Below are 19,713 nucleotides of genomic sequence, written 5' to 3' on the forward strand. Positions count from 1 at the left end.
TCTGATTTTCTTCTCTAGAGTTCTTTTGCAATGTATACTTGCATTATATACTTTATATACAAGTAAAGAGCATTTTATACATATATACACAAAGAACATGCTTTTATTACTTTAAAAACTAAACTTTTTAAAAAACAAAGGTAGAAAAGGATTTGGCATTAAATCAAATGCTACTAAAAATCAAGCTAAAGTACCTCAACTTTTATTTAGGCCTCTGCTTACTAAACACAGCACCCCTTTTCATATATAGGAAGTCTCTTATCATCACTATAAGAGTAAATCTTTCAGAGGTTCATTATATTAGGATTAAAAGAATTCTCAAAATACCAGGAACTTTCAAATTTCCTTTTTCCTTTTTTTTTTTTTAAGTCTCTAAAGTACTTTCAAAAAATATCTGCAATGAGGTTTACATAAAAGTGATGAGAGGGTTTTGTGGTTAGTTTTTTTTTTTTTTCTATCTGTTAGATAAATATTGAAGCATTTACTGGCAATGTTAAAATGATAAAATATTTAAGATCTCCTTAAAATACTCTAGCAACAACAAAAGAGTGGTAGGGGAAAATAGATAAAACAAGAACAGAAAGTTGGAAGTATTGAGTTGGGTGATGGGTACCATTATTCTATTCTACTTTGTGTACATTTAAGCTTTTCCATAATACAGTTTATTGAAAAGGCGCTATGAAAAATGAAAAGCAATATATGCATATGCACATCCATTCCTCATATCATCCAAGGTAGCCAAACACTTTTTTTTAAAAAAACCTCAGGGTGACTCATAGTCAAACACTTTTTTTTTAAACCTCAGGGTGACTATTTCAAAGGGAGCTAGTTAATAGTCTCTTAGGTGAGTGAGTGTGAGCAAGTGTGGGAAGGCATGTACCTTTTCTTTATTAGGCAAGAGTATGTGCCCGGGTAAATCTACCAAGAAAAAATAAATGTCTTTTATTTACATCTACAAATTTGTTTCAGAAGATTTCAGGTTTTCTGAACTTGGCCACCATCAGACCATAGGCAAGAGTATGTGCACGGGTAAATCTACCAAGAAAAAATAAATGTCTTTTATTTACATCTACAAATTTGTTTCAGAAGATTTCAGGTTTTCTGAACTTGGCCACCATCAGACCAACAGTCAGCCATCACAACACTACTTGGTTCATGACATTTAAAAAATCAAATACAAAAGAATAAATAAATGAGATACAGACTGGCTCGAGTAGCAGCAAGACCCTATCTGGGCGTCCCATTCTCCTTCTTACACAGAGGACAGGCTACGTCTCTAAGAGGACAGGCCAGTCCACACACAAGTCCACTGCAAGCAAAAAGCCTCAGCACTCAACAGAAGTTAGGCAACCAACACCAACAGCATTTCTTTTGCATAGTCTGTTCTTGATAACAGTTGCAAAGGATGATATGAATCCTGAGGATCTGGGATCCCCACCCTGATGACTTCCCAGTGTATCAGCGTAAAACAAAACACACCCCCCACATGTGTTCACAAGGCACTCCCAGTTAGAGGGATTTCACCTGCATGATCACCAGTGAGCCTCGCATCTCCCAGGAGAGTTGGTATAGACTGGCTCACCCCTATTTTACAGATGCAGAAACTCAGGGTCAAAGCTGTCCAAAGATTTGCTCTCAAACAACGGGAGTCTTCGAAGGACAGTGCCCTTCTCACTACCCAACCCTCCCCTGGAGTGTGTCTGTGACGATAAGGAGGAGGCAAGCATTGCATGAAGAGAAGCAGGGCAGAAAAGAGGGGAAATCAGCTTTAGGCCCAACACTTCCCGGGTTTCGAAACACCCTCAATATGTCCTAACTGCCCATGACTTTGTGCTGTCTGTTCTTTGCCATGAGCATGACACTCTGATTGCACTTCTGCATGTTACTGGGGGCTTGCTTTCTCTGCTTTCTGAGCTCTGACAGAGGCCTCCTAACAACTCACTTGACCTAAGAAACCCAGAAATCCTTTTTTTAAACCAGGAGGGACTGTCATGGCTGTGGGGATGGGACATTAGCTGCTGGTCCTCTCTCTCATTATCAAGATGATACAAAGAAAGAGAAGTTGGCAGAGAAACAGTCACAGCCCGCAACTCCCATGGGCCACTCAAGCTCGTAGGAGAGCAAAGCCTACCTCTCTGACTTCGTGGAGCTGGCCGGAATACTGATTCTTGGCTCTTCGGGCAGCTGCAGGCGACTTGTGATGCGTGACTGTGACAACACCGGGGGCCCCCACACCGAGGTGTCTCTGGCTACAGGGAGACGCAGAATTGGGTGTTCCATGGGGGAGCAAAGTGAGACTTCGGCTTCGGGAGCTTGGAGTAGTCTAGAATAAGCAACAGGTGTCAAAACTCAACAACCAACGCGCAGAACACAGCTAAGTGTTGGCTTCCATTTATTTTGAACCTCTTAATCGTTCCCCTTCATCTGTCTGGAGAAATGAAGGCACGGGGGTGGTATAACAACACTACATGCCTTCCCACACTTGCTCACACTCACTCACCTAAGAGACTAATAACTAGCTTTCTGATCTCACCCCCACTGTGTCTCCTGCCCCACACTATGGCCATGAAGAGCTACTCAGAGTCTCCGCAAACACCGTGGACTCTCCCAGACCTGCGCCTCTGCACATACTGGCCCCTCCTCCTAGAATGTCCTCCCCTCCTGGCCGGCAAACGTCAGATGAACCTTCAAGACTCAGCTCGGTGTTCTCTGGTGCGTGGAGCGCCTCCCTGTCTGTCCCAGTCTCTCCGCTGCTCTTATTTCACTGCATTGAGATTATATTCTTGTCCAGTTACTTTCTTAAGATATTCTGTCAAACTCATCTTTATATCCCCAAGAACTAGCACATGATTTATTAGTTATTAATTTATTGTTTATTAATTTCTTAATACATGTTTGCTGCCTAAATGAGTGTACTGTTATCCACCAAGTAATGCCCATTTGTTAATGCTGTGCTTATATTTTGTCTTATGGTAATAAATAATCCAAATAACAACTTAGTGTATGGTGAAGATGGCATCTCAACTAAGTGGAGATGAATTTTTTTAAAACATGGTACTGAGATAACTGGGAAGCTATCTGAAAAACAAAACTGGGTTCACCTCTCAGATCACAGACCCCCAAATAGATCAAAGAGATTGAAAAAAACACTAGAAGAAAATGTGTAGCCTTGGGGTAGTGAAGGTCTAACACCTCCAAATGCAAAAGCCATAAAAAAAAAAAAAGGTTCAATAAGTTTGAGTACCTAAGAACCTGAAAATTTTTGCATGGGAAACAAACAGATTTTAAAGATTTACTCCCACCATCAACAAAGCTGAACGATAAATTAGGAAAAGTATTTTCAACTTGTTTCCCAGACAAAAGGCTCATCATTCTCATTTATAATTAGGAATATAATTCCTAGGAAGTGATAAGGACTGTAAACTAATTAAACTAGGGCAAGATGTAGACAGGTCACAAAAAAGATAAATGGCCCTTAAACCATATGAAAACATGTTCAACTGTACTCATAAGATAAATGTAAAATTCAAGCCACATTTAGATACCATCTTCTACTCAGAAGATTGGCAAAAATCCTTACCACTGTGGACAGGACCACAGACAAACAGGTTTGTGGGAGCATAAGGTAGCAAAAACCTGTGATGAGGACAATCTGGCAGTACCTGTAGCTGTTATAATTGCATTTCCCTGTGATCCAGGGATGCGCTGATTGGGACTGTACCCTCCAATACTCCTGCACCCAAGTGAAATGGCATATATCCCATGTTTAATGGCAAAGTGTGACAAACAACCCAAATTCCCATCAGTATGGGTCAGGTTAAATAAAATATGGCATACCTACTGAATAGAATACTACCAAGATGTAAGAGAATAATAATAAACATCTCTGAGTTGGTCTGGGGGGGGGGGGCATATCTGAAACTATATAGTTAAGTGAAAAAGCGAGGTGCAAAACTATTCTATAGTATGCCGAGTTGCAGCAAAATGCAGAGACTGAGTGTTTTTATTGACATTTGTTTAAAACACAAAAAATACTCTAAAAGGATAGACACAAAACTAAAAAAGCTGACACTTATTTGTGGAGAAACGGAGAATGACAGAGTAGGATCGGAGGGAAAGGGAGATTTTTCACTGTATAGTTTATTTTTATATTCTTTCATTTTGAACCATGTGAATGTAGTACCTATCTGATTTTTTTAAAAATTCCACATAAAATTTACATTCTAAATGCCCCTGTACCTCATTGCAACTTGAGAAAAGGCAGTTGGAGGATATATTGGATTCATGCCAACATATCAGATATTTACTGAATACCTACTATGTGCCAATGGGAGTATCTACAAAGAGAAATATGAGATGCGTTTCACCATAGATGTTTATGGTATTGCTAGAGATATAAGACACTGAGACAGAAAGGCACACACATACACACACAAAGAGAGTGCATACAAGGTGCTAATTTGGCAATATAGCCAGAAAATGCCTGAGAAGTGAGGAAGAGGAAAATCAACAGGAGTTGACTTCATCATGGGAGGCTATTCTGAGGGTGAAGAAGACAGAGAGACATGACAGCAATGTATGAGGACCTCGGAGAGTCAGGATGTTTGAAGCAGTGTAAGCCTCCTGCCTTGGGTAACAGTCACAGCTCTAAAAACTGTTCGATGTTAATGGCCTATAATTTTAAAAATCACCAAAAGATTGGAGAGAGGATAGAAATCAGAATTTTACATTACCCTGCAATGCCACAGTAGCTTGTAAAGGTTCTCCAGGCCAGAACTTGGACATAGTAAGAATAGAGATAAAGTTGGGAAGCAGCCGAAACCGGTTTGGCTCAGTGGATGGAGCGTAGGCCTGCGGACTGAGGGGTCCCAGGTTCGATTCCGGTCAAGGGCATGTGCCTGGGTTGCGGGCACTTCCCCATTGGGGGATGTGCAGGAGGCAGCTGATCGATGTTTCTCTCTCATCGATGTTTCTAACTCTCTATCCCTGTCCCTTCCTCTCTGTAAAAAATCAATAAAATATATTTTTTTTAAAAAAAAGTTGGGAAGCAGTGTATTGATTTTAAATAACCTTAGGTAACTAGAGAAGTATGTGGTCTCAGAATTACATATGCTGTGATTACAGTCAAATACAGAAATCATCTACTTACAGCCCCAATCTTTTCACTTGAAGTGTGGAGGGGGAAAGACACTATCTCTTTAATCCTTTAATGACAGTGAATTTGCCAAAGCATTAAGAGTTTACTAAAATACATTTTCATTGTTTGGGAGGCTGTTCCAACCCAAGAAAAGGCAGATTTTTCACTGGACTTTGAAGCCAGACAGACAAGTTTCACTCCCCCCAGCTCCACCAGGTTCTAGCTGTGTGACCTCGGGAGAGTTATTTAAGCTGTCTGATTAATCATCAATTTCCTAATCTTTAAAACAGAAATGAGCCGAAACCGGTTTGGCTCAGTGGATAGAGCGTCGGCTTGCGGACTGAAAGGTCCCGGGTTCGATTCCGGTCAAGGGCATGTACCTGGGTTGCGGGCACATCCCCAGTAGGAGATGTGCAGGAGGCAGCTGATCGATGTTTCTCTCTCATCGATGTTTCTAACTCTCTATCTCTCTCCCTTCCTCTCTGTAAAAAATCAATAAAATATATTTTAAAAATAAAAAAAATAAAAATAAAACAGAAATGATAATATTGACCCTTAAAAGGCATCATGAATTTTAAATTCTATCATGGAGCTGCATGGCTAAAGTTTGTTTCTTTCCTTACATCACTTAATACTTGATCGATGAAGGCCTTGCTGATTTTTAAAATGTTAAAACGTCACTTAGCACAAAATCATAAGTAGTCACTGACCTGCTCTTTATTTTCTATCGGATCAAAAGTGCTGAGGAAGCCCAAAATATAATTAAATACTTTCTGGAGAACCTATATGCTCAGCAATTAAATTATAAGACCGTAGAAGGGAAAATACTTCCAGATTCTGAGTAGAGTGAGAACCCATCGGAAATTAAGAGATGAGAACAGCTCTGGCAACAACGGGCACCTCTGCTTGGAACAATATCACCATAAATGGCAATAAATCAAGAAATCCACTCAGAAGCCCAATTATTCCACTGTGGACATCTAGCCCCATGATCATTATTTAATGGCTGTCATTTGAATTCACAAGCAGTAAATTTGAGTCGAAAACCCTTTAATTTCCCATTAACTATGGGATTTTCTCAGTTTAACTCACAGATCCTGGATTGTCTCACAGTTTAACTCACACGCAGACCTCCTCTTAGAGTAAAATGAGCAAGAGTCTCCGTCCTGATAAATCCCATAGGTCATCAGGCACCAGGACAAACAGAGAGCAAAGGCAGCAAACTGCCACCACTATAAACGAGTGGGGTCTTTCCAAAACACAGCCTATATAAAACGCCCAGGTTTTGTGCTTAAATGTCAAACACTTATCCTTGCTACTAATCTAAAATAAAGTTATTGTCAGAGTTTGAGGAACAACATGGTAGGTGTTTGCTCCAAAGAGTTACATCAATATTTCTAGGGGGTGACTAGAAATGCCAAGTGTGCCATCTGCGGAAGATACTGAGTCAAGGGTAACCATTTCTATTCGGGAATAAGGTTCCCCCTTCCCCTCGGAGAGTCACCCCTTGGGTCTGCCTGATAAATGGGGTGGTGCCTAAGCAGAGAATGTGGTAGCAGGGAAGATCAAGTGCTGTCGCTCAGGCATTCAACATGCAAGCAGGTTTTATGATATTTTTTAAAATATATTTTTATTGATTTCAGAGACAAAGGGAGAGGGAGAGATAGAAACATCAATGATGAGAATCACTGATTGGCTGCCACCTGCACACCCCCTACTGGAGATCGAGCCTGCAACCCAGGCATGTGTCCTTGATCCGTATTGAACCTGGAACCATTCAGTCCGCAGGCCAACGCTCTATCCACTGAGCCAAACCGGCTAGGGCAGGTTTTATGATATTTACCAAGCTCTTGGATTGTTCCTACACTCTTCAGTGGATTCATAAATTTCCAAAGATTTTGAGGAAGGGACGCACACGTACTTTTGGTATTCAGTGGCCAAAACTGGTATGAAGAAAAGGTGTGACTGGTAATAGAAAGGATGTACTAGAAAGAGTATGTTCAGCCAGGGAAATCACACCATGAGCTGGAGACAGGAAGTCTGGTCTGGAAAGCTTAGAGCAGAATCAATTGGACTATCCAAGGCTCCCATAGCATCCCACTGTCTAGAAGAGTAACAGGAGGATCTAATCCTACAAGACAGTGTGGGGGAGAGATTAGGAATACCGTTTCTAAAGTCAGTGGCCTGGGTTCAAATCTGGATTCTACCACTCATGAACTGTGTAGCCTAGGAAGGTAATGTGGTATTTTCATTGATAACATTTTACTATTACTACCTCATTGGGTTATTGGAGAATGAAATGAGAAGAGGTAGGTAAACACATGCCACATAGTAAGCATGCAGTGACTGTCATTATCATTCATAAAATTAATAAAAATGAAGCCTTCAGGTGTAGTGGAAGGGGGATGTAGCCCTAGAGTCAAATACTATATGGACTTAAAGGTTGTTTTTTAAATATGTTTTTATTGATTTCAGAGATAGGAAGGGAAAGGGAGATAGAAACATCAATGATGAGATAGAATCATCAATTGACTGCCTCCTGCACGTCCCCTACTAGGGATCAAGCCTGCAACCCAGGCACGTGTCCTGACAGGGTAATCGAACCCTGACCTCCTGATTCATAGGTCTACACTCAACCACTGAGCAACACTGGCCAGGCTTAAAGGTTGTTTTTGTCCACAGTGCCTTAAGACACAGCCTTAAGTACTTCCTTAACTTTTTTTTTAAGATAAATTAAAAGTAATCATTCTAATTAACTAAAAACAGTTTGCTTCAGGGAAAAGGCACATTTAAAATATGAATTCACATTTTCAAAAACCAATCTGTTGCAGAACACAAAGTGCCTGTAGATTATTCCGATGCTACGTGGGTACCAAAAATTAAAAAAAAAAACTACTTTAAATACGTAATGGGCAATTTCCCATTAGTGTTTCAGAATAAAATACAAAACCCCAAATCGAAAAAATAATTAGCTGGTCCTAAAAAATTTCTTAGAACATGTATCAAAAGTTTATAATAGGCTTGCTGAAGCTCAAATTAAAAAGCTGAAAAGAAGGGGGAAATACTTTAGGTATACATTTGTGGCAACCACTTCTACTATACAAAATTGATCTATTGGGAAAAAGTACTGAGGGTCAATTAATTGTCACAGCATCCAAATGATATTTAATTTGGAGCATATTTTCTTCACTTCCTTGAATTTTTTCACAGTGAATGGGGGGGGGGGAAGACTATATTTCAGAATAAAATAGCCCAAGGGAGGCAGGAAAGTCAAGCCAGCCTGGTTATTTATTGTAAAAAACAAATTTAACCAACTAAAAACATTTCATTATATTCCTTCTCTCTTCCTCTAAGAAAAATTAATGTACCATCTCTATATATGTGAAAACTGAGCACAGAAACTAATTTACTCCTTTTCTTCCAAAAGCAAGCATACCTCAAAATCAACAAAAAAGGAAAGGCAAAACAATTTTTTAAATAGTATATTCAGTGCCTTAAAATTATTCAGAATTCCATTTTCCTGGTAGTCAACATCTGAATAAAATGTGGAGTATTATTTTTAATGAGTCCATTCTCCTATTTTGCTTAAATAGCATCATATGGACTTTTCATTTACCCTGGCTTTTTTGTTTGTTTGGTGATGTTCTTTAATATTCCGTTATTTCAAGCTTAAAGTAGATTAAAATTTTAAAACTGGGACCTTTTCCAAGTTCATTTTCATGATTAAGTTTCAAAATTATACTTAGCTCTCTTTTCCAAATTCCTGTTTTCTTGCAGAAATAGGAATTTCCAAGGCTAGAGAATTTTTCCTTTGTCATCTGCAAATCTTCAATATATCCTGAACATTTTCCAATAACTTTATGCAAATCATCTCTTAAAATACACACACAGAAGTGTGAGCAAATGTGTGTGCAAAGAAAAAAGAGTGGTTTTCCCCAGAAAGCAGTCTCTAGCCGGCTTATAAACATACCATCCTGAAACCATGATTATACACACAAATGCCAGATCTTTGGAAGATCGGCACAAGCAAATGCATATATTTCCATTTCTTGCAAATAGAGGAAAAGAAAATGTAACATTTTTGCCTTGTTTTTCCTCGCAACATTTTCAGCCCCCAAATAAAGTATTCTGACTCTTCTCCAGCAGCTTATCCCACCACTCCCGGTCCCTAACCCACACTGCGGCCCGGCCTCTATCTAGGTCAAACTGGAAGGTCCCAAATGGACCGAACGCCTTGGTCTCGTGCACTTGGCCCCCTTACCACACACCACCCCTCCCTCCCCCACTTCCTCCAGCCTTTTCATCTTCCAGATCCACTTGGAAGGAGTCATGTGCAATTTCAAAATCTTCCACACATCCACCTTCAGCTTTTGCACCTTCCACCCACATCCTTTGTTTGGGACCTTGCAGTTCCAAGTACCAAGATTCCTTTTCTATGCTTTATTCTGAAAGTGTGAAGATTGTTACAGACCATAATTCACCCATTTCTCATGCTGTGGAAATAGAGAATTTTAGAGCTAGAAGGAACCTCAAGTCTAACCCTCTCTTTTTACAGACCTAAAAACTACAGGCTCAAAAAGGTAAAATAAAACATACAAAAGTAGGACCCAAATGACAAATTTCACTCAAGATTCAACTAAGAAAGCCTGATTCAAGACTCAGCCCCTCCAGGTGGCACTTCTCAACTGAATAAGGACCTAGTCATTTACAACAGTGTCTGACACAAGGCAGACATTAAAACATTTGATAGAAAGGAGGAAAGCTAATATCTGTCGTACATTTTTTCATTTTTACCTTTCTTCTTACCCAAAACTTCAACCCACTCACCTATCATCACAAAAATATACACACAACACTCTTTTGAATTGCAAACCCTCAAAGAAAATAATTTTATTTCATATATGTTGTTTTTAAATAACATGAAACAAGACTTTTTAATGTTAAACTGCCATTTTAACAGGAAAAAAATCTGAAAACAAGACTAGAAAGAAGTTTCCTTAATTTAGTTACACATCAAAAACCTAGAGTAACCACCATAATTGATATAGAGATTTTAGCTTCATTGCTTTTAATTTTATAAACAAAATAGGACAAGAAAAAAAGAAGCGATAGAAAGACAAAGGGAAGGAATGAAAATGTCATTGAGCATAGATGTGATCATTTTACAAAAAAAGAAAACTAATGAGTCCAGCAAAATTGGAAGATATATGAACTTAGAAAAGTCAATAGCATTCTTCTGTATCACCAATAACCAAACAGGAAATACAGTAGAAAATAAGATATTCACAACAGCAAACAAAAACTATGATGTATAAGTATTGATCCAATAAGAATACATACAAGCTTTGTGAAGTATATTTTTTAATTTATAAAAAGAAATCAATGAGGAATTGAGAAAATTAAAATATACATATCAGATTAATGGGACAGCTTAAAACTATAAAGATGTTAGTTCTTATATAATTATTCTAATAAAAATTGCAACAGGAATTTGAGAACTCAAATTTACTCTAATATATGAATGGAATAATAAAGATTTGTGAAGAGTCAAATTAATTTTGAAAAAGGAGAAGGACTCATCCTATTACCAGATACAAAATATTAACAAAGCCATGGTGATTATATAGTATTCATGCAGGAACAAGTGACTAAAGTAAAAACTAGAATAAAGGGCATAAAAGCATTTATGTATACATGAGAACTTGGTATATTACAGAGGCATTTATGTATACACGAGAACTTGGTATATTACAGAGAACTTGGTATATTACCATAAACTAGTGGAGAAAAATATTAATATTGGGAAAAGCAAAAATAGCTGACTCTATACCTCACAGCATATAAAAAGTGTAAAAAATAAAACTACAAAGTTAACAAAAGAAAATGCAGAATATCTTACGTAATTCTGTATCTAGGAAAGCATTTCTTCAAAAGGCCAATAGCACAAACCACAAGTTGAACATTTGATGGATTCAACCATATTGTAAAGGAGGGTTTCCATTCAACAAGGATACTTTAGACAAAATTAACAAATTATGGGCACTGAGAGAAGACAGATTAATATCTATAATATAAAAGGAGCTCCTATGGAAGTCAGAAAGCACTATCAAATGGGCAAAAGATAAGAACAGGCAATATACAGAAGGAGAAACATGAATGACTATCAAGCATATCACAGAAACACAAATTAAAGTAACTAGGAGATTCTACACCTACCAGATTTGCCAAAATTAAAGTGTAACACCAAGGACACAAAGGAACTGGAACCTTCTGCACTGTTACCGGGAATAGACTGGTACAGCCAGCAGAATTTAGTGAAATATGCATGCATGTTCCTATGATTCTCAAGCTTCCTACTAGGCAGGTACCCAACAAACATGCTCATAGTCACTTGAATATACAAGAATGTTCGCTTTTTATGTACATCAGTAATAAGTTGTATAAATAAAATGTAGATTATTCATACAATAAACAATATACATGCATCCATTAGAAGTAATGGCTTAAGAGGTACTCACGACAAACTGCAAACATACTGTTGAGTTAGACAAGTTTAAAAAATAATAGCCTTAGCCAATTTTTCTCAGTGGTTAGTGTCGGCCCGGGGACCAAAGGGTCATGGATTCTATTCCTGGTCAAGGGCATGAACCTGAGTTGAAGGTTCCCCAACCCTGGTAAGGGCTGTTGGGGAGGCAACCAATCGATGTTTCTCTCTCCCCCTCTTCCCTCCCTTCCACACTCTCTCTAGAAATCAATAGGAAAAGTATCCTTGGGTAAGAACTTAACATTTTTTTGTTAATTTTGTAAATGATTAAGATCTGCAGAACAATACCAGTTATGTAAATTTAAAACACATGCTAGGCAAACAAAACCCATACATCAAGCATGTCAAACTCGCGGCCAGCGGGCTGCTTGCCATACATATTCAGGGAATTGATGCTAACAGAAACAAGAAGAATGGGAGCAGGAGAGAAAGGAAAACAATTATAAAAGTTTTAAGAAACATTCTTTACTTTGTTGAGTTGTACACGTGAAACCTGTATGGTTTTGTGAACCAATGTCACCCCAATAAGTTCAATTAAAAAAAATAAATAAACATTTTTTAAGAGATGGCCTTGTTTGGACTGAAGAATATGCCATGATTCAATGATTATGGTAACAACTTTAATTATAAATATATTTACAATAGCTAACAATTACATGATACTATGTGCCATGAGCTATTTAAGTATTTTATATACACACACACACACACACATATATATATATATATTAGATACACTGGGCCTGGTCTGCCGGGATCAGGCTGAAACCAGCTCTCTGACATCCCCTGAGTGGTCCTGGAGAGTGGTTCTCGGGTGACACACCCCAGAATCGGGCTCCCTCCTCTCTGGTTCCAGGTGCGTCACCCAACCTCAACTGCCAAGTCACCACAGCTCAGCACCTCTTGCGTTGAGCATCTGCTCCCTGGTGGTCAGTGCACATCATAGCTACTGGTCGGACGGTCAGACGGTCACTAAGGCTTTTATATATATATAGATACCTTAAGCCATCTAATCCTCTTTATCATTCCATGTAGTAGGTACTATAACATCCATTTCACAAATGAGGCAAACGTGGCATAGAGAGACTCAATATGTTTCCCCAGGTCTCACAGCTAGTAGATAATGCAGCTGGGATTCAAGTCCATGAGAGCTGGCTCCCGGGTCTATGCTCTTAGCCACTACACTGCACTGCCTTGCTAGAGGTGAGTCACCCACGCTCTTCAACTGAGCTCTAAAAAAGTCACCACAACTCTTTACAGACCACCAAGGCTGATAGCTTAGTTGGAACTGTGGGGGGACAATTACTTTATCATATCAAACAAAGTCCCATACAGCATACCAATTCTCAAATACTTAGTAAGTTCATTAAGGCTAAAATACATGGGACTAAAATACATTTACTTAAATGTTTTCTTCATCAATGATCTATAATTACAAGGGCAAAGTTTGATGGGCAGTATATCTACAGATGTTAAAGATAAAATGCAGGTCACACTCATAACACTTAATGTTTATCCATGAGTCATTTATCTATGCCTTACTGTCTTCCCCTAGACCAGTGGTTCTCAACCTTCCTAATGCCACAGAATACAGTTCCTCATGTTGTGGAGACCCCCGACCATAAAATTATTTTTGTTGCTACTTCATAACTGTAATTTTGCTACTGTTATGAATCGTAATGTAAATATCTGATATGCAGGATGTATTTTCATTGTTACAAATTGAACATAATTAAAGCATAGTGATTAATCACAAAAACAATATGTAATTAAATATGTGTTTTCCGATGGTGTTAGGCGACCCCTGTGAAAGGGTCATTCGACCCCCAAAGGGATCACGACCCACAGGTTGAGAACCACTGCCCTAGACTGTGACTTCCTCAGGCCAGGGACTATGTCTAGCCACAATGTACCCTATGGAACGTAATACAGGGGCTCACCTTGCAAATGCTATGAACATAATAAATACTGAGAGAGCAATAAATCTCCCAACCTCAATTTTAACCACTGGTTAAACTACTGTTCCCTCCCTTGAAACCTAATTTTAAGAACACCAACAATGACTCATTGGTTTCTCCTCTCCTTTTCTAAGAGACAGAAGACTTTGGAAATGATACCACCCACACTTAATTATAAGTAAACAAAATGTCCAAGAGGCAACCAACACACCTTATTCAGAGATCCGAGTATTACTTGAGCATATATTACGTGCCAGGCAATTGAACTATAACAATGAACAAAACAGACAAATATCCCTGCCATCATGGAAGTGGCATTCTGGTGAAGCAAAGAGATAAAAATAAATCAGTAAAATATAAAGTATTTTAGATAATATAAGATGATATAAAGAAGGGATAATATATATAAGCAATATAAAGCAGAGATAGAGAAAGGTGGGAGGGCTTTCCAGTTTTAGACAGGTGGCCAGGGAAGGCCTCGTGAAATGGTGGCAGCTGATTTAAAGACCAGAATGAACCAAAGGAGTGAGCCATGCTGACATCTGGGGGACAGTATTCTCAGAAACTGAACAGGTGCCAAGACCCTGGGGTGTCTAAGCAAGGAAGACAGCACGGCCAGGGTGGACGTGTGCAAGGCATAGAGCATTAGAGCTGAGGTCAAAAAGGTAACAGACTAGAAAGATGAGCTTCTGAATGAGAAATTACAGACAACTGCTAGGCAAGCCAGAGTACCTGGTATCTCCTGGGACTGATTCAGACACTCAGAATGATGAGCCAGTTAGAACAATGGGTTCCAATAAGCTTTTCCCTCAGGGCCATATTCAGGTATTACATTGTCATTTGCATACAATTTACATATGTCTACATAGCATGTATCATCTCTATTGGATCATTTTCACGGTAAAATTGTATTACTACAGCCCTGAAGATGGGCAATTCATGATTTATTCCAGTCTCTATTTCTTCCCACATCTCAATGTGATCAGCCCAGAAGATATTTCATGCCAGCAATGAATTACAGAACAAAAGGAGACTGCATGTCAAGGAATTCTATAAATGATCACTCCTTAATGTGGTAGAAAGGGGGCTCTTGTTTTATGTTTAAACTTCTGTCACCTACTAGGGGGTCAAACCAGCCGTAGGGATGAGATGCCCCAGTGCAATTCTAAGACAGAACATTTCAAGAAGCAAATTTGATTATCTTACAATCAATAACTAATCTCTGACAGAGGAGCCCCTATGTGCTCAGAGATCATTATCTCCTTCCCAAATGCTCAGGCACAAAAGCATGAAGCTCAAAGGACTCTCCCTACTTGTGTTTCGAAAAAGCTTCACATTGAAAAACTAAATCACATCATTGCCAATGTGCCTCGGCTGCACGCAGAATCCTCCAGGATCTGGGGAATAAAGCCCACTAATTACTTATTCCCAGCCTGGCATTACTGATGAGGTTAAGACGGAAATGCAAGATTTGCTAAAAACTCAGGGGATCTGGGTAAATGATACGTGGGGGGTTGATAGCCACAGGAAGCTGCAGACACCTTATAAGCCTACGTGTTGATTAGGAAATTTTCCTGAAAATACTATATGTGACCAGAACCTTTAAGTGATAGATATTTGCCTTCCTCTTCTCTGCTGCACATTTTATATGTATGTCACACACACACACACACACACACACACACACACACAGATGTACTAGTACTCCTATGACCCTCCCTAATTCTCCCTAGGGCACTTCTTACCAAAGCAGAAATAAACTGTAGGTTCACAGGCTTATGCTAGCACTAAGCTAGGCTTATACTTAAAGCTCAAAGGAATTTAGAGTGTGTGTGTCTTGGATTTTTCAGAATCCAGACACAGGACTTGACAAGTATACAGAGCCAACCGATTTTTTTATTTTTTGCTTACAACTAATTTCTGGATCACAAAGGAAAAAAACCTCACTCTCAGATCTCTCAATTTTTACCAAAGAACTTAAGACAGGAAATCAATAGAAGGGTAAGTGGTTTAAGAATTCGGTCCCCTAAAGACAAAACAAAAAAACAAGTAACAGCACAGCCAGAGTGGCTCAGAGGTTGAGCGTTGACGACCTATAAACCAGAAGGTCAAGGTTCGGTTCCTAGTCAGGGCACATGCCTGGGTTGCAGGCTTGAACCCCAGTGTAGGGCATGCAGGAGGCAGCCAATCAATGATTCTCTCTCATCATTGATGTTTCTATCTCTCTCCCTTCCTCTCTGAAATCAATACACATATGTTTTAAAAAAATAAAGAATTTGGTCCCTGTCCTTCCAACCACTGAAATTTTCAGAACCTGGACCATATCAAATGAGTATCTGGCAAAGCTGGAAGCCTGCAGAATTCCCATGGGTGCCAGTAATTTCCATGCAGAAAGGATGTGGGTGGAGTCATTAGAAGCAACCCCAAAGAGGTGTAGACCATTTTATAGGTGAGGATTTTTGCATTGCCCAATCTCGGGGTATCAGGTAACAGAATCTGAAAAGCTACAGATGTTCTCAATGTCCTCAATTTAATGAACTAATTGGATTTCCCACCACTTTTCACTCCTTCCATAACTCCCCTTGACTGCTCATGGCTTGGAGCTTCTCTCTGATTATGCCTACACATTTCTGCTCTCACCAGCTTAGCTAAAGGTTGGCAAAAGCCAACTGTATTTAGTCCCCACTCTGCTTATGCTTGCACACTTATTACTGTAACTGCATAGTTTAAATAAATTGCTAAAATATAAATATGAAAAATAATAATCTTTATGAAACTAAATTGCATGACTTGAAAAATAACAATAAAAGTGAATTGCTAAAAATTGTTGTTGAATTGCATGTGGGCATGATAAGTATAAAAAGCCAGAAACCATTTATTTAAAAAGAAATAAAACTAGGAGGGTTCTGTAATGAGTTTGCCCTGCTCTTTAAAGAAACCAAAACAGGAGATGAGAGGTGATACATTAGAGAGATGCTTTCTATAAGAAAAGATGCAGAATTCCTACCAGCAAACCCACACTTGATGACAGGGCCTTGGAACTACATCTAAAAGTTGGTGAGTGAAGATTTTAAGTTAAAATGGCACACATGGTTAAGGTCTGTATACATCACACTTATGATTCCTTGATTTAGCCAACTGCTTTTGATTAAGGGACCGTGTCTCCAAATCATCAGCTACGAGGACTTCTCCTGGAGTCTCAGTTGTAAGGTTGTAGAACCCTGGAGAGGCCTGATGGCCAGTGTGTGAGCTGCAAGAAAGCAGGTTCTATAAGCTCACTGGCTCAGCACAGGAGAAGTGGTGCTGTCTCACACGTCAGCTCTATGTTCATACTCCGGGCACAGGGAGGAGGGTCTGATCCTCCAGGATGTGGAGATGCGAAGTTGACAGGTGTTATAGAAACACGGACTCAAAATGCTTCTGAGTCAGTGTATTACTGTCCTGTCATCACAGAGGCCAGAGCATATGAAGTAGAAAATTAAAATCTGATTGTTCCCTGCATGAGAGGACAAGAACGATTTCTCCTCATTTCTGTCTCCAGAGACCCTACCACCTGTTGGAGACCAAATTATCCTTAAAAAAAAAAAAAAAAGAGTTTGGTCTGATTACAATCTAATTGGATTCCTACAGCTTTAACAGACTTAATGGTGTTAACTCTAACAGATCAACCTGCCTACTAATTCCATCAAAATGAATAATGAGGAGGGGAAAAAAGAGGTCAAGAGGAGTGGGACAAACACAGGGCCTTTGCACAGAGTGAGGCTGAGAAAAGCCCCATGGCTCCTACGGGTACTATCAATTCTGGATATTCTGAAGCTCTGAGAGAGAAAGAAACAGCGGCCACCAAAAGACAGGAGAGGAATACGGAAATTCCATATGACAGAAACGTGTGTGTCCTGCCTTACATCCTCTCAACTCATTTTTTTTGTTTTATTTTTTGTTGTTGTTGACACAATTACAGATGTCCCCCATTCCTCCACCCTCTACCTGCCCCCACCCTGCATACCAGGCCTCAGTTGCACTATTTACCTCCTGCTTTCTGACCTGGAGCTGTTCTATGGAAACCAATTCAAAAAGTCAATGGGAACTTCAAGAGCAAGTACAAGACAGGTACAAGAGCAAACCTAGAAAAGCAAGAAAGAGATAACTCCCTCATGGGACAACCCTTGACCAATGGGACAGGGGAGCCAGTGGATAATGACATCCTCTTACATGGGTGGAGAATTCTGAAGCACAATCTACATGGTACCTACAAGGGTGACCAATGAGTTCTGCTCTCATTGCCCAAGGCATCACCAGGACAACGGCATACATTTTGGGTACCTTTGTCAATTTCCATTAGTTCACTCTTCCTGGTCTGGTCTCCCCACTCCACTCAACTAGAATCACATTCCTACACCCAGGCTCCACTTTCGGGGGGAACCTAAAATAACAGGTACACACTGTTTCACAGGATGTCAGGCAGCAACCAGAATGGTATGCTTGCTTTCATCTGTCATCTGTGACATTTGCTGGTCCTCCTCTTCTTCCCCACCCTTCTTCTCTATAGACTGAAGGCCTAGTTGGCATACCAATCAAATTTCATTTCCTCCTCAAATCCTTCAAGAACTCTACTGAGGAATATAGAGATAAACTGCCAGGCAAGGCCCAATCTAGACACGGCAAATAGAACATAACTGATAAAAGACTTCATAATGGGGTTATCTTCAGGACATAGGCCCAGTGTCATGGTAGTCATATGGTTAACAACTCCCATATCACTGGCAGCCATCCGTTCTGAACCAAACAAAGACGGCAGCCAAGAGTGCAGATGCGCTATCTGAGCAGACAAGGCGGATGAGGCAATGACAGGGGCTCTGGGATCTGGGGCTGTGGAATTAAGATGGGCTGACAGGCAGAGCAGAAAAAGATTGTTTATCCCATGAGCAGTTGTGACAAGACCGATGAGCTTCTGTCTTATGTTTTACACTATATATGTAAGATGCTGAACTAGGATTCCTGTAACAACGCACCAATCACCCTCTACCAGTGAAAACAGTTCCCATGTATTACTTTTTGGGCTTGTGACCAAAATCAATATAAAGCAGAGAAGTGCTTTGTGGAAGCAAAATGTGTGGATTTCAACCATGAGTTTCCATGACGTATGTGGACTGCCTCAACGTAAATTATTTTACAACCTAGAGAGTGAGGAATAAGATTAACATCTTACCCAAAAGAAGTGAGATCAGGGACTAAAACAAATACATGGACACAAATTCATAGCAGCACCATTCACAAGAGCCCAAAGGTAGAAACAACTCGGATGTCCATCACATGATGAATGGCTATACAAATTGTCATATAGCCATAAGATGGAACATTATTCAGCCATAAAGAGGAATGAAGTCCTCATACATGTAATACTGTGGCTGAAACTCAAAATCATTATGCTGGATGGAAGAAGTCAAACACAAGAAGTCGCATATTGTATGATTCCATTAATATGAAATATCCAAAATAGGTAAAACCAGAAACAGGAAGCAGCTCGGTGGTTGCCAGGAGCTCAGAAGGGGGAAATGAAGAGTAACTGCTTAGCCCTAGCTGGTGTGACTCAGTTGACTGGGTGTTCATCCTGTGCACCCAGAGGTCACCAGTTCAATTCCTGGTCAGGGCACATGCCCAGTTTGCGGGCTCGATCCCCATTAGGGGGGGCGTGCAGGAGGCAGCCGGTAGATGTTTGCTCTCACATCAATATTTCTCTCCCTCGTCCTTCCTTTCTCTCTAAAAAACAATACAAAATGTTCTTCCTTCTCTTCCTGCAAGAACAAAGAGGCCAGAAGCAGAGCACACCCAGATCACTCTCGCACTACCTTCAGCATAGAAAACAAGCAATTATTCTATTTGTCATCAGTATAATTATGATATTAACAGCAACTCCGAGTAAGCCCCTCTAAAAGTATTAATCTGCTTAAGTTGCGGTATCTCTGTGAAACCCAAGAGGGGAAATGTTCCATCTTCTTTACAGACTAAGAAACTGAGGTACAAAAACAACAAATAGCTCAATGTCAAGGCCAATGGTAGAAGCGTCAGAAGAC

The 19,713-nt window shown here is 39.7% G+C and overlaps 1 protein-coding gene across 2 annotated transcripts in view; it reads right to left on the reverse strand.

The window, feature by feature from the left end:
- The window catches only part of OSBPL10 (oxysterol binding protein like 10), a 218,119-nt gene that overhangs the window by 106,268 nt on the left and 92,138 nt on the right, over positions 1-19,713 (reverse strand). Inside the window, exon 4 of one of the 2 annotated variants that reach the window (XM_059664143.1) lies at positions 2,132-2,323. The exons of the other annotated variant lie outside the window; for it this stretch is intronic. Within the exon in view, the coding sequence (XP_059520126.1) occupies positions 2,132-2,323 (192 nt within the window). The remainder of the gene's footprint in view (positions 1-2,131; positions 2,324-19,713) is intronic. 2 annotated transcript variants of the gene reach the window in all.

The sequence above is a fragment of the Myotis daubentonii genome, chromosome 14, assembly GCF_963259705.1.
Source record: "Myotis daubentonii chromosome 14, mMyoDau2.1, whole genome shotgun sequence".
NCBI classification, from domain to species: Eukaryota; Metazoa; Chordata; class Mammalia; order Chiroptera; family Vespertilionidae; genus Myotis; species Myotis daubentonii.